The sequence below is a fragment of the Anolis sagrei genome, chromosome 10 (genome assembly GCF_037176765.1).
Source record: "Anolis sagrei isolate rAnoSag1 chromosome 10, rAnoSag1.mat, whole genome shotgun sequence".
NCBI lineage: Eukaryota > Metazoa > Chordata > Lepidosauria > Squamata > Dactyloidae > Anolis > Anolis sagrei.
This window is the reverse complement of record NC_090030.1, coordinates 23,263,969-23,280,377: the sequence shown is the minus strand read 5'-3', so window position 1 is coordinate 23,280,377 and position 16,409 is coordinate 23,263,969. Positions and strand designations below refer to the sequence as shown.

General features: G+C 45.0%; 1 protein-coding gene across 1 annotated transcript in view; it reads right to left on the bottom strand.

The window, feature by feature from the left end:
- Positions 1–16,409, bottom strand: part of LOC132762871 (interleukin-13 receptor subunit alpha-1) — a 47,961-nt gene that overhangs the window by 6,615 nt on the left and 24,937 nt on the right. Inside the window, exons 4-7 of the mRNA XM_060756081.2 lie at positions 12,550–12,670; positions 9,417–9,583; positions 5,914–6,056; positions 2,989–3,136 (exon numbers count right to left, since the gene is read on the bottom strand). Of these exons, the coding sequence (XP_060612064.2) occupies positions 2,989–3,136; positions 5,914–6,056; positions 9,417–9,583; positions 12,550–12,670 (579 nt within the window). The remainder of the gene's footprint in view (positions 1–2,988; positions 3,137–5,913; positions 6,057–9,416; positions 9,584–12,549; positions 12,671–16,409) is intronic.

The following is a 16,409-nucleotide window of genomic DNA, read 5'->3' as shown; positions in this document are numbered from 1 at the left end:
TGGAAGGCGCTGAACAGACTGCGCTCTGGCACTACGAGATGCAGAGCAAACCTTCAGAAATGGGGCTACAAAGTGGAATCCATGACATGCGAGTGTGGAGAAGAGCAAACCACTGACCACCTGCTGCAATGCAGCCTGAGCCCTGCTACATACACAATGGAGGAGCTCCTTGCAGCAACACCAGAGATACTTCAAGTGGCCAGATACCGGTCAAAGGACATTTAATCAACTACCAAGCTTGCAAACTTTGTGTTTTGTCTGTTTATTTGTTTTTGTTAAAAATGTAATACAAATGTCTGGTTGCTGCTGACATGATAAATAAATATTATATTACATGATTCTAAGTGCCAAGACCCCATAGCGTGGAGTCGTGGCAGTCAAGGGGGTGCCAAACTGCATCGCTTTCACAGTGTAGACCAGGCATGGGCAAACTTCGGCCCTTTAGGGTTTTGGACTTCAACTCCTACAATTCCAAACAACTGGTAGGTTGTTAGGAATTTTGGGAGTTGAAGTCCAAAATACCTGGAGGGCTGAAGTTTGCCCATGCCAGGTGTAAACACACCTTAATGGTGAATTTAGTTTGACAGGACTATGTCTGAGATTGTTGTTGTTGTTCATTCGTTCAGTCGTCTCCGACTCTTCATGACCTCATGGACCAGCCCACGCCAGAGCTCCCTGTCGGCCGTCACCACCCCAGCTCCTTCAAGGTCAGTCCAGTCACTTCAAGGATGCCATCCATCCATCTTGCCTTGGTCGGCCCCTCTTCCTTTTGCCTTCCACTTTCCCCAGCATCATTGTCTTCTCTAGGCTTTCCTGTCTCCTCATGATGTGGCCAAAGTACTTCAACTTTGTCTCTAGTATCCTTCCCTCCAGTGAGCCGTCGGGCTTTATTTCCTGGAGGATGGACTGGTTGGATCTTCTCGCAGTCCAAGGCACTCTCAGCACTTTCCTCCAACACCACAGCTCAAAAGCATCGCTCTTCCTTCGCTCAGCATTCCCTAAGGTCCAGCTCTCACATCCGTAGGTGACTACAGGGAATACCATGGCTTTGACTAGGCGGATCTTTGTTGCCAGTCTGATGTCTCTACTCTTTACTATTTTATCGAGATTGGACATTGCTCTCCTCCCAAGAAGGAAGCATCTTCTGATTTCCTGGCCACAGTCTGCATCTGCAGTAATCTTTGCGCCTAGAAATACAAAGTCTGTCACGGCCTCCACATTTTCTCCCTCTATTCCCCAGTTGTCAATCATTCTTGTTGCCATAATCTTGGTTTTTTTGACGTTTAGCTGCAACCCAGCTTTTGCGCTTTCTTCTTTCACCTTGATTAGAAGGCTCCTCAGCTCCTCCTCACTTTCGGCCATCAGAGTGGTGTCATCTGCATATCTGAGGTTTTTAATGTTTCTTCCAGCAATTTTCACCCCAGCTTTGTCAGCTTTGTCCGAGATAGTTGTGGAAAACTACCAGCCAAAGCAGAGTTTTCAGATAAGGGGAAAGTTCAAACAAAGAGACGCAGGACGGGAAGATGTAGGAGAGGGAATTCGCTGCTGAGGAAAATTGGATGCAAGAATACTGATTGGAGCTGGCGCCAGAAGGGCAGAAAAGGAAGAGATAGAGATAAGGCACAAATTGGGGAAAATAGCCTGCGCGCATGCTCAAGGTGTTGACTGTAAAACTGAGCTGCGTCTCAACTTTGGTGTTGCACTGTTCCTCTTTGTTCACGCAGCAGGGTGATTCAATCAAACAAACCCACTGAATGATCTCCTCACCTTCAGTGTTGGATTGAACAACAACCCTGGAGGTTTGAGCTACTTGATAATAGAGCAGTGGTTCTCAACCCTCCTAATGCCGTGACCCCTTAATACAGTTCCTCATGTTGTGATGACCCCCAACCATAACATTATTTTTGTTGCTACTTCATACCTGTAGTTTTGCTACTGTGATGAATCGTAATGTAAATATCTGATATGCAGGATGTATTTTCATTCACTGCACCAAATTTGGCACAAATACTCCATACACCCAAATCTGAATACTGGTGGGGTTGGGGGGGGGGAGTGATTTTGTCATTTGGGAGTTTTAGTTGCTTGGATTTATTGTAAGTCTACAGTCAAAGAGTATTCTAAACTCCACCAACGATGGAATTGAACCAATCTTAGCATACAGAACTCCCATGACCAACAGAAAATACTAGAAGGGCATTTGTGGGAACTGACCTTGAGTTTTTGGAGTTGTAGTTCACCTACATCCTGAGAGCACTGTGGGCTCAAACAGTTTTTTTTTGTCGTGTCAGGAGCGACTTGAGAAACTGCAAGTCGCTTCTGGTGTGAGAGAATTGGCCATCTGCAAGGACGTTGCCCAGGGGACGCCCGGATGATTTGATGTTTTTATCATCCTTGTGGGAGGCTTCTCTCATGTCCCCGCATGAGGAGCTGGAGCTGATAGAGGGAGCTCATCTGCCTCTCCCTGAATTGGAACCTGCAACCTATCGGTCTTCAGTCCTGCCGGCACAGGGGTTTAACCCACTGCGCCACCGGGGGCTCTGACTCAAACAGTGATGGATCTGGACCAAACTTGGCATGAATACTCAATATGCCCAAATGTGAACATTGGTGGATTTTTGGGGAAAATAGACTTTGACATTTGGAAGTTGTAGTTACTGGGATTTATAGTTCACCTACAATCAAAGAGCATTCCAAATCCAACTAATGATAGAACTGGGCTAAACCTCCCACACAGAACCCCAAGACCGACAGAAAATACTGTGTTTTCTGATGGTCTTTGCCGACCCCTTTGACACCCCCTCGCGACCCCTCCAGGGGTCCCGACCCCCAGGTTGAGAAACACTGTAATAGAGGGACACGGCAACAAGCATCCCAACAAGCTCAAGCAAGTCAAGATGGATAGAATGCTCATGCCGATGGTGAACGCAATGTCATATGGATCAATGGAGGTGATTGAGCCAGTCCTGTTGTAGAGATGCGCCTTACCCCAGTCCACCGATTCACTCCAATCGCTCCAATGTCCCCGGATCGCCTTGCACTGAGTCCCAATATAACCTGCAGCGCTTCTCACCCGGAAAGTATGGTACCCCTTCAGTGCAAGGGGGATGCTGTTGTTGGTGTTGTCCTCAAAGTCCTTTAAGAAAAAAGGTGAGGGAAACAAAAAGAAAACTTCAAACTTTCTGTGGGTTGGAACAAATCCCTTGGAGCTCTGCAGGTAAAAGGACCCATTCCCCAAAGTGGGATTCATTGGTCATCCCCCCTAAATCTGAGGTGGCTCTTCAATGGGAGACTCTACACTGCGGAATGAAGGCTTTTTAGACTCTCCACTGTAACCTCCATGGCTCAAGAATAGGAAACCCTGAGAGGTGTAGTTTCCCAAGGTCCATCGCAATCTCTGCCAAAGGATACATCTACATTGCAGAATGAATGCCACTTGGGATGTTGTAGGTTTTTTTGGGCCATGTTCTAGAGCAGTGGTTCTCAACCTGGGGGTCGGGACCCCTGGGGGGGTCACGAGGGGGTTTCAGAGGGGTCGCCAAAGGCCATCCAAAAACATAGTGTTTTCTGTTGGTCATAGGGGTTCCATGTGGGAAGTTTGGCCCAATTCTATCATTGGTGGGGATCAGAATGATCTTTTATTGTAGGTGAACTATAAATCCCAGCAACTAAAACTCTCAAATGCCAAGGTCTATTTTCCCCAAACTCTACCAGTGTTCATTCACATTGGGCATGTTGAGTATTCATGGCAAGTTTGGTCCAGATCCATCATTGTGTGAGTCCATAGTGCTCTCTGGATGTAGGTGAACTACAACTCCAAACCTCAAGGTCAATGCCCACCAAACCCTTCCAGTATATTCTGTTGGTCAAGGGAGTTCTGTGTGGCAAGATTGGTTCAATTCCATGCTCTTTGATCGTAGGTAAACTATAAATCCCACCAACTACAACTCTCAAATGACAACATCAATGCTCTTTGATCTTAGGTAAACTATAAATCCCACCAACTACAACTCCCAAATGACATCAATCCCCTGCCAACCCCACCAGTATTCACGTATTTGTGCCAAATTTGGTCCAGTGAATGAAAATACATCCTGCATATCAGATTATGATTCATAACTGTAGCAAAATTATAGTTGTGAAGTAGCAACAAAAATAATATTATGGTTGGGGGTCACCACAACATGAGGAACTGTATTAAGGGTTCAAGGCATTAGAAAGGTTGAGAACCACTGTTCTAGAGGCATTCTCTCCTGACGTTTTGCCTGCATCTATGGCAAGCATCCTCAGAGGTAGTGAGGTCAGATTAGGTCATTGTTTACTTCCACTATAAAATGTGTTGGCTTTTTGCAACTTAACAGTCATCAATCAATACTGGTACAATCTGAATCCTTAAATGGAACAAAAGTATCCTTCTTTAACATGGAATTAAACAGGAATTTCTCTGCCGTGTTTATTTACCGTATATACTCGAGTATAAGCAGAGTTTGTCAGCCCTTTTTTAGGCTGAAAAAGCCCCTCTCGGCTTATACTCAAGGAAAGGTTATTTACTATTTTACTCTATTTATTATTGTTATTACATTTATTGCAAGTTGCTTCTGGTATGAGAAACGACAGTTTCTCAAGTCGCTCCTGACACGGAAAAAAATTATATTTATTATTTTTCTCTATTATTGTTATTATTACATTTATTATTTTACTCTATTTATTATTATTACATTTATTATTCTACTCTATTTATTATTATTATTATTATTATTATTATTATTATTATTATTAAACACAACAAGATTAGTACACAGCAAACAAGATTACTAAGCTGGCTGTTGTATTGAATCACATGTCGGACCCTTCCCAAATGTGATGTAGCGGCAAATAATGTGTGCAGATCCGAGTAGGGTGGCCTTTTGCAGCTGGCATTTATTGCAAGTTGCTTCTGGTATGAGAAACTTGCAGTTTCTCAAGTCGCTCCTGACACGGAAAAACATTATATTTATTATTTTTCTCTATTATTGTTATTATTACATTTATTATTTTACTCTTATTTATTATTATTACATTTATTATTCTACTCTATTTATTATTATTATTATTATTATTATTATTATTATTATTATTATTGCTACAATAAAAGAGCATTCTGAAGTCCACCAATGATGGAACTGAACCAAACCTGGCACACAAAACTCCCAGGACCAACAGAAAATACTGGGCTTGGTGGGCATTAACTTTGAGTTTTGGAGTTGTAGTTCACCTACATCTAGAGAGCACTGTGGACTCAAACAATGATGGATCTGGACCAAACTTGGCACAAATACTCAATATGCCCAAAAGTGAACACTGGTGGAGTTTGGGGGAAATAGACCTTGACATTTGGGAGGTGTAGTTGCTGTGATTTATAGTTCACCTACAGTTAAAGAGCATTCTGAACTCCACCAATGACAGAATTAAGACAAACTTCCCACACAGAACAGAACCCCCATGACCATCAGAAATATGTGTTTTCTGGTGGTGTTTGGTGACCCCTCTGACACCCCCTAGCGACCCCCCCCCCAGGGGTTGAGAAACACTGATCTAGAGAGACACTTGCTGGAACACCTCAGCAAGCGAGAGTCCAAAAGTGGCAGGTTCAAACCCAGAATCTCAATCCATGGCTGATTCCAAATGAGAGACTCCCTCCTGGGCACACAGAAGACTGGGCAACTTCAAAGGGCCTCTCCAGATGATCGAAGAGATTGTGTGGGTTCATACATAGAAATGCGATCACGCAGATTGGCGGGTCCCAAACCATTCAGAAGGTTTGGAAACTTTCCCTTTATACTTTTTATGCCTTGCAGTTGATTCCTGTGAAGTTCATATTACACTACAAGCACAATACATTCAAGATTTGAGCTAGATTTGAGAGGAACCCACCTTTATCTTCGTTTCGGTGCTATTCACTTCGACTTGGTAGCATATGCCCGTCATCTCTCTCGGCCGAGTCCAGGTCAGATATACGCCATCGCTGCTTTCCTTGATGTCTACTATCTTCGGAGTGTGAAGTTTGATGGGAAAGTCTGGCGCAAGAAATAAACCGCAAGTAAATATATGCACCATGTCAAAGAAATGGAGTGTTTGTAGACCCACAAAGATGAACGTGAGCCAACAGTGTGATGCGGTAACTAAAAAGACCAACACGACTCAAAGATACGTCGTGAGGATTCTAGTGTCAAAATCGAAGGAAGTCATTATTTTCTTTGATCGGACCTTTTCACTTGGAAGAGAAGGCTTAGAAGGGACACGATAGCCATCTTTACATATTTGAAAGGATGTCCCATTGTTTACTGCTGCTCCAGAGACTAGGACGCAAGGGATTCAAAGGACAGGGAAAGAGATTTCACCTAAACATTAGGAAGAACCCACAGTAAGAGCCATTCAACGGTGAGACAAGCCTCCTTGGAGTCCGGCGGAGTCTCCTTCTCTTAAGGCTGAATGGCCATCTGTCAAGAAAGCTTTGATTGTGTCTTCCTGCCTCAAAGAATGAGGCTGAACTATATGGTATTTGGGGGTCCCTTGGAAGTCTGATGGAGTTTCCTTCTCTTAAGCCAAGGCTGAATGACCATCTCTTCAGAGAGCTTTGGTTTTACTGTCTAGCAGATGGGGCTGGACTATATGATATTTGGGGGTCCCTGTTACCTAGCGAAGTATAGCTTGCCTAGGTGTCTGGTGGAGTCTCCTCTTAATCCAAGGCTGAATGGCCATCTGTCAGGACAGTTTTGATTGGGTCTTCCTGCCTCACAGAATGGGGCTAGACTATATGATCTTTGGCGGTCCCATTTATCTAGCAAAGTACAGCTTGCCTAGGTGTCTGGTGGAGTCTCCACTTAAGCCAAGGCTGAATGGCCATCTGTCAGGACAGTTTTGATTGGGTCTTCCTGCCTCACAGAATGGGGCTAGACTATATGATCTTTGAGGGTCCCTTTTATCTAGCGAAATATAGCTTGCCTAAGTGTCTGGTGGAGTCTCCTCTTAAGCCAAAGCTGAATGGCCACCTGTCAGGACAGTTTTGATTGGGTCTTCCTGCCTCACAGAATGGGGCTAGACTATAGGATCTTTGGGGGTCCCTTATATCTAGACTGCCTAGGTGTCTGGTGGAGTTTGCTTCTCTTAAGCCGAGGCTGAATGGCCATTTGTCAGAAACAGTGTTGGAAGAGACCTCATGGGCCATCCAGTCCAACCCCATTCTGCCAAGCAGGAAAATTGCATTCAAAGCACCTCTGACAGATGGCCATCCAGCCTCTGTTTAAAAGCTTCCAAAGAAGGAGCCTCCACCACACTCCAAGGCAGAGAGTTCCACTGCTGAACGGCTCTCACAGTCAGAAAGTTCTTCCTAATGTTCAGATGGAATCTCCTCTCTTGTAGTTTGAAGCCATTTTTCCACGTCCTAGTCTCCAGGGAAGCAAAAAACAAGCTTGCTCCCTCCTCCCTGTGACTTCCTCTCACATATTTATACATGGCTATCATATCTCCTCTCAGCCTTCTCTTCTTCAGGCTAAACATGCCTAGCTCCTTAAGCCGCTCCTCATAGGGCTTGTTCTCCAGACCCTTGATCATTTTGGTCGCCCTAAAAAACTTGGTTGTATCTTCCTGCCTAGCAGCAGGGGGCTGAACCGGATTGTTTTTGAGGGGTCTGGTGGAGTTTCCTTCTCTTAAGCTGGGGCTGAATGGCCATCTGTCAGGAGAGTTTTGGTTGTGTCTTCCTGCCTAGCAGAATGGGGCTGGACTAGATGCCCTTTGGGAGTCCCTTCCAGTTCTGGCGAAGTATAGATTGCCTAGGAGTCCAGTGGAGTCCCCTTCTCTTAAGCTGAAGCTGACTGGCCATCTGTCAGAAGACCTTTGATTGTGTCTTCCCACCTTACAGAATAGGGCTGGAATATAGGGTCTTTGGGGTCTCTTTTAACTAGCGAAGTATACACTGCCTAGGAGTCCAGTGGAATCTCCTTCTCTTAAGCTGAGGCTGACTGGCCATCTGTCAGGAGAGCTTTGGTTGTGTCTTCCTGCCTAGCAGAATGGGGCTGGACTATATGGCCTCTGGGGGTCCCTTTTAACTAGTGAAGTATAGACTGCCTAGGAGTCCAGTGGACTTAAGCTTTTCTTAAGCTGAGGCTGACTGGCCATCTGTCAGGGGAGCTTTGGTTGTGTCTTCCTGCCTAGTAGAATGGGGCTGGACTAGATGCTCTTTGGGAGTCCCTTCCAGCTCTAGCAAAGTATAGTCTGCTTGGGATTCCAGTGGAGTTTCTTTCTCTTAAGCTGAGGCGGACTAGCCATCTGTCAGGAGAGCTTTGGTTGTGTCTTCCTGCCTAGCAGAATGGGACTGGACTAGATGCCCTTTGGGAGTCCCTTCCAGCTCTAGCGAAGTATAGACTGTCTAGGAGTCCAGTGGAATCTCCTTCTCTTAAGCTGAGGCTGACTGGCCATCTGTCAGGAGAGCTTTGGTTGTGTTTTTCTGGCTAGTAGAATGGGGCTAGACTAGATGCCCTTTGGGAGTCCCTTCCAGCTCTAGTAAAGTATAGTCTGCTTGGGAGTCCGGTGGAGTTTCTTTCTCTTAAGCTGAGGCTGAATGGCCATCTGTCAGGAGAGCTTTAGTTGTGTCTTCCTGCCTAGCAGAATGGGACTGGACTAGATGCCCTTTGGGAGTCCCTTCCAGCTCTAGTGAAGTATAGACTGCCTAGGAGTCCAGTGGGGTCCCCTTCTCTTAAGCTGAGGCTGACTGGCCATCTGTCAGGAGAGCTTTGGTTGTGTCTTCCTGGCTAGCAGAATGGGGCTGGACTAGATGCCCTTTGGGAGTCCCTTCCAGCTCTAGCAAAGTATAGTCTGCTTGGGAGTCCGGTGGAGTTTCCTTCTCTTAAGCTGAGGCTGAATTGCCATCTGTCAGGAGACCTTTGATTGTGTCTTCCTGCCTTACAGAATAGGGCTGGAATATAGGATCTTTGGGGTCTCTTTTAACTAGCAAAGTATAGACTGCTTAGGAGTCCAGTGGAATCTCCTTCTCTTAAGCTGAGGCTGACTGGCCATCTGTCAGGAGAGCTTTGGTTGTGTCTTCCTGCCTAGCAGAATGGGGCTGGACTATATGGCCTCCGGGGGTCCCTTCCCACTCTAGGATTCTATAATGTATCATTGTGCTTTTGGATCAAAGAAGAAAGCTGGGTTGTGGAAGAACCCATCCTGTATATGTCAAAATTTCTCATTGCTTTTGGGTTACATTATAAACATGGAGCACCTCCGGCACAAACACATGTCCCGTCAGCCCTGAGAAAGGAAAGAAGGGCTTTCTCACGTGTGCAAAACAACAACAACACCACCTGGGGGATATGAAATCTCTTCCTGGCCACAGTTTGAAACTTGCAAGGCCTTTCGAAACACAAAGTCTGACTTACTTTCTTCAATGCTATTCTTTGAGACCAGGCACACGGTCTGGATCTCCTCCGAATTGCCGTGGACGGAGATCCCAAAAGGATTGATCAATGAGTTAGAAAACTGGAAAGTGCACCCAAAGACATCGCCTTCTTGAGTGTAATCGGTGCAATACCTCTGTCCTTTAAGCCTTGAATGGAAAAAACAGTGCGATATTAGGAAAATGGGACGGGGATAAGCAAAGCCCAAATATTCACCCACACACACACACAGGGAGAAACACAGGAGTCCATCTACACTGCGGCATTAACCCAGTTCAATTCCACTTCAAAAGGATTTTGGAAGTGCAATTGGCAGGCCAAAATGCAAAGGGATGGTATTAATTTGAATGTGTCTATGACTCAAGTACAGCGGGGAGGTTATGGCGCATTAGCACTTCTGCAATTCTGACTACCGTATATACTCGAGTATAAGCCGACCCAAATTTAAGCTGAGGCACCTAATTTTACCACAAAAAACTGAGAAAACAGATTGACTCGAGTATATGCCGAGGGTGGGAAATGCAGCCGCTACGGGTAAATTGCAAAATAAAAATAGATACCGATTAAATTATATTAATTGAGAAATCAGTAGGTTATATATTTTTGAATATTTACAAAAATGGTAATTTAAGATAAGACTGTCCAACTCTGATTAAATAATTATTTACCTTCAGTGTAAATGTGCCTATGTATCCTTCCAATAATAATAAAGAGAGTAACATAATAAATGTAATAACACCAACAATAATAAAGAGAGTAAGTCTGACTTGGCCACGGTAGTCCACGCTCTGTTTAGACTACTGCAACGCTCTCTACGTGGGGTTGCCTTTGAAGACAGCTCGGAAGCTCCAACTAGTCCAACGCTCGGCAGCCATGATTTTAACAGGAGCGGAGCGCAGGGAGCATACAACCCCCCTGTTGCGCCAACTCCACTGGCTACCGATCTGCTACCGGGCTGAATTCAAAGTGCTGGCGTTGGCCTTTAAAGCCCTAAACGGTTCCGGCCCAAGCTACCTGTCCAGAGGAGGGCAACTAAAATGATCAAGGGTCTGGAGAACAAGCCCTATGAGGAGCGGCTTAGGGAACTGGGCATGTTTAGCCTGAAGAAGAGAAGGCTGAGAGGAGATATGATAGCCATGTATAAATATGTGAGAGGAAGCCACAGGGAGGAGGGAGCAAGCTTGTTTTCTGCTTCCTTGGAGACTAGGACGCGGAACAATGGCTTCAAACTACAAGAGAGGAGATTCCATCTGAACATTAGGAAGAACTTCCTGACTGTGAGAGCCATTCAGCAGTGGAACTCTCTGCCCCGGAGTGTGGTGGAGGCTCCTTCTTTGGAAGCTTTTAAGCAGAGGCTGGATGGTCATCTGTCAGGGGTGATTTGAATGCAATATTCCTGCTTCTTGGCAGGGGGTTGGACTGGATGGCCCATGAGGTCTCTTCCAACTCTTTGATTCTATGATTCTATGATTCTATACCTATCCGACCGCATCTCTGCCTATGAACCCACCAGGACTTTGAGATCTTCCGTGGAGACCCTGCTCTCGATCCCGCCTGCTTCTCAAGCTCGGCTGGCGGGGACGAGAGATAGGGCCTTCTCGGTGGTGGCTCCTCGGCTGTGGAACGCCCTTCCTACGGACATTAGACTAGCACCATCTCTAATGGTATTCCGCAAAAAGGTGAAGACCTGGATGTTTGTGCAGGCGTTTGAGTAATTTAGTGCAATCTGGTAATGGAACATAGGAATGGAACAATGGACGACGAACCTGGACTACGCTTGGATGATGAGAAGATTGGGTACGGTTGTTTTTTGTAATAATTGTGCATTGTAATTGCTTATTGGTAATTTATGGATAATGTGTTAAGTCAATTGTTATATGTTGTATGGAACCACTGCTGTTTCTACTGTTTTTACTGTTTGTGAACCGCCGTGAGTCGCCTTCAGGCTTGAGATACAGCGGTATATAAGCAAAGTAAATAATAAATAAATAAATAATAATAATAATAATAACATAATAAATGTAATAACAACAACAATGATAAAGAGAGTAACATAATAAATGTAATAACAACAATAATAAAGAGAGTAACTTAATAAATGTAATAACAACAATAATAAAAAAGAGTAAAATAATGAATGTAGCAACAGCAACAATTATACAGTTAAATAATAAATGTATAATAATAGAGTAAGTGGGGACGAGGGACAGGGCCTTCTCTGTGGTGGCCCCTCGGCTGTGGAACGCCCTTCCCACGGACATTAGATCAGCCCCTTCGTTAATCGTGTTTCGAAGAAAACTAAAAACCTGGCTGTTTGAACAGGCGTCCAGATAAATAGTGCAATTGAACGATGAATATAGGAACGGATTTATGGATGACGAATTGGATCACGATTTTAGTTACGAGGTGCTAATGTGTTGTTATTGATGTGTCATTATTTGTATACTAGGCTGTTAATGGTTTTTAAATATTGTATGTTGTACGATTGTTGTACGATTGACTTGTTGTGAACCGCGTTGAGTCGCCTACGGGCTGAGAAACTGCGGTATACAAGCAAAGTAAATAAATAAATATAAATAAATTAAATGATAAATGTAATAATAATAAATAGAATAAAATAATAAATAAAATGAAAGCAATAATAATAATAATAATAATAATAATAATAATAATTATTATTATCTATATTTGTACCCCGCTAGCATCTCCCAAAGGACTCGATGCGGCTTACAAGGCCAAGGCCTCAACAAAACAATAGCATAACAAATACAACTCAAAGTAAAATCAACAACACCAAAGCAATAACAGTAAAACAACACAACAATACACCATAACACAGTAATAACAATAACAACAACAACAACAACAACAACAACAGAGTAAAATAATAAATAACCTTGACTCGAATATAAGCCGAGGGGGATTTTTTGAGCCTAAATAAAGGGCTGAAAAACTAGGCTTATACTCGAGTATATGCAGTAATTTCCAAACTAGAAAAGAAGCATTGGATTCCAACAGCCCCACAGTTGCAAAGCCTGAAGAGCTCTCCAATATTCTACTTGACTTTGGAGACAATGGCGTCTGCACATCTGTGTCTGTGTGTCCGGATACACACCAGTAGGAGAGGTTGTAGAAGGTGTGAGGACTCGCATTCTTTCCTCGCTGCCAGGAGCATTGTATGTACTCCATGTTTAGCCAAATGCAGCTAAGGTTTCTGGCCCCCGTGCCTGGCGTACCTGGGGAAAGAGGAGCAGCCGGGTCAGGAGCAAGCCCCAGAAAAACAGAATCATACCGTTGGAAAAGACCCTAGCGGCCATCCAGTCCCCCTTGACAGATAGATGGATGGATGGATGGACGGATGGATGGATACATGGTTAGACGGATGGATGGATGGATAGATGGTTAGACGGATAGATGGATGGATGGACGGACGGACAGATGGATGGATGGATAGATGGTTAGACAGATAGACGGATAGATGGATGGATAGATGGTTAGACGGATAGACGGATGGATGGATGGATGGATGGATGGATAGATGGATGGATAGATGGATGGACGGACGGGTGGGTGGATGGATGGATGGATAGATGGTTAGACGGATAGATGGATGGAAGGATAGATAGATGGATAGATGGATGGATGGAAGGATAGATGGATGGATAGAGAAAGAGAAACAGAAAGCTCCTAAAGTTGAACAAGACCCTAAGGGTCATCCAGTCCATCTCCCTTAGATCCTAGAAGTGGAAGAGAAACCCCTAAAAACCATTCAGTTCAACCCCCTTAGGCAGACAAATAGATAAATAGATAGACAGACAGACAAAGAGAAACAGAAAGATCCAGGAGTTGAATGAGACCCCAAGGGTCATCCAGTTCATCCCCCCTTAGATAGACAGACAGATCCTAGAAGTGGAAGAGAGACCCCGATAGATACACAGACAGAGAAAGAAAGAGAAACAGAAAGATCCTAGAGTTGAACAAGACCCTAAGGGTCATCCAGTCCATCTCCCTTAGATCCTACAAGTAGAAGAGAGACCCCAAAAACCATTCAGTTCAACCCTCTTAGGCAGACAAATAGATAAATAGATAGACAGACAAAGAGAAACAGAAAGATCCTAGAGTTGAACGAGACCCCAAGGGTCATCCAGTTCACCCCCCTTAGATAGACAGACAGATCCTATAGGTGGAAGAGAGACCACAAATGCCATTCAGTTCAACCTCCTTAGGTAGGTAGGTAGGTAAATAGGTAGGTAGGTAGACAGACAGACCCCAAGGATCATCCAATCCATCCAGGGCCGTAGCCAGAAAAAATTTTTGGGGAGGGTTGACAATTTCGGGGGGGGGGGGTTGAAAATTTTGGGAAGGGTTGAAAATTTCGGGGGGGGGGGGAGTTGAAACCTGCCTCCTAGCTCACGCTGAAGCAAAGAGCAGAGCAGGGGGCAGAGCAGCCTTCCATAGCTTGCAGCTCCGCCCCTGTCAACCACCTCCACCAAGTCTGGCCTCCTTAATGAGAGCATTCAACACACACACCCACAACTTGGTTGCTTCACCACATCGGCTATTGCTGCAAGTAATGACAGTGTGAATAAATTATCAATATTTGCTTGAGATAGTGCTTACAGTTCTGGAGGGACTCTTAATTTTTTGCATCTCATAGACATAGCATGGGGATTGGGTTAATCAGTTAAAATTCATGAGTAAACCAGGTTTTTAAAAAAAATCTGAAACATTTCGGGGGGGGGGGTTTGAACCCCTAAAACCACCCCCTCGCTACAGGCCTGAATCCATCCCCCTTAGATAAATAGAGAGACAGATCCTAGAGGTGGAAGAGACCACAAAGGACACCCAGTTCAACCTAGAAAGAAAGAAATAGACAGACAGATCCTAGAGTTAAATGAGACCCTAAGGGTCATCCAGTTCACCCCCCCCCCCCTTAGACAGACAGACAGATCCTAGAGATGGAAGAGAGACCCCGATAGATAAACCGACAGACAGAGAAAGAAAGAGAAACAGAAAGATCCTAGAGTTGAACAAGACCCCAAGGGTCATCCAGTCCATCCCCCTTAGATAGACAGGCAGATCCTAGAGGTGGAAGAGAGACCACAAAGGCCATTCAGTTCAACTTCCTTAGGTAGGTAGGTAGGTAGGTAGGTAGACAGACCCCATGGATCATCCAATCCATCCCCCTTAGATAAATAGAGAGACAGATCCTAGAGGTGGAAGAGACCCCAAAGGCCACCCAGTTCAACCTAGAAAGAAAGAAAGAAAGAAAGAAAGAAAGAAAGAAAGAAAGAGACAGACAGATCCTAGAGTTGAAGGAGACCCTAACGGTCATCCAGTCCATTCCCCTTAGATAGACAGACAGATCCGAGCGGTGGAAGAGACTTCAAAGGCAATCCAGTTCAACTCTCTTAGGTAGGTAAAGAACCTAGTCCAGTGGTTCTCAACCTGGGGTCCCCAGATGTTTTTGGCCTACAACTCCCAGAAATCCCAGCCAGTTTACCAGCTGTTAGGATTTCTGGGAGTTGTAGGCCAAAACACCTGGGGACCCACAGGTTGAGAACCACTGACCTAGTCGGAAGAGACCCCAAGGGTCATCCAGTCCATCCCCCTTAGACAGACAGTTCCTAGAGGTGGACGTGACCCCAAAGGCCATCCAGTTCAACCCTCTTAGGTATAGAAAAATAGATACAGAAAGAGAAACAGAAAGTTCCTTGAATTGAACAAGACCCCAAGGGTCATCCAGTCCATCCCCCTTAGATAGACAGACAGATCCTAGAGGTGGAAGAGAGACCACAAAGGCCATTCAGTTCAACCTCCTTAGGTAGGTAGGTAGGTAGGTAGGTAGGTAGGTAGGTAGGTAGGTAGACAGACAGACAGACCCCATGGATCATCCAATCCATCCCCCTTAGATAAATAGAGAGACAGATCCTAGAGGTGGAAGAGACCCCAAAGGCCACCCAGTTCAACCTAGAAAGAAAGAAAGAAAGAGACAGACAGATCCTAGAGTTGAAGGAGACCCTAAGGGTCATCCAGTCCATTCCCCTTAGATAGACAGACAGATCTGAGCAGTGGAAGTTAGACTCCAAAGGCAATCCAGTTCAACCCTCTTAGGTAGGTAGGGAAAGAACCTAGACCAGTGTTTCTCAACCTGGGGTTCCCAGATGTTTTTGGCCTACAACTCCCAGAAATCCCAGCCAGTTTACCAGCTGTTAGGATTTCTGGGAGTTGTAGGCCAAAACACCTGGGGACCCACAGGTTGAGAACCACTGACCCAGTCGGAAGAGACCCCAAGGGTCATCCAGTCCATCCCCCTTAGACAGACAGTTCCTAGAGGTGGATGTGACCCCAAAGGCCATCCAGTTCAACCCTCTTAGGTATAGAAAAATAGATAAGACAGAGAAACAGAAAGTTCCTTGAATTGAACAAGACCTCAAGGGTCATCCAGTCCATCCCCCTTAGATAGACAGACAGATCCTAGAGGTGGAAGAGAGACCACAAAGGCCATTCAGTTCAACCTCCTTAGGTAGGTAGGTAGGTAGGTAGGTAGGTAGACAGACAGACAGACCCCATGGATCATCCAATCCATCCCCCTTAGATAAATAGAGAGACAGATCCTAGAGGTGGAAGAGACCCCAAAGGCCACCCAGTTCAACCTAGAAAGAAAGAAAGAAAGAGACAGACAGATCCTAGAGTTGAAGGAGACCCTAAGGGTCATCCAGTCCATTCCCCTTAGATAGACAGACAGATCTGAGCAGTGGAAGTTAGACTCCAAAGGCAATCCAGTTCAACCCTCTTAGGTAGGTAGGGAAAGAACCTAGACCAGTGTTTCTCAACCTGGGGTTCCCAGATGTTTTTGGCCTACAACTCCCAGAAATCCCAGCCAGTTTACCAGCTGTTAGGATTTCTGGGAGTTGTAGGCCAAAACACCTGGGGACCCACAGGTTGAGAACCACTGACCTAGTCGGAAGAGAC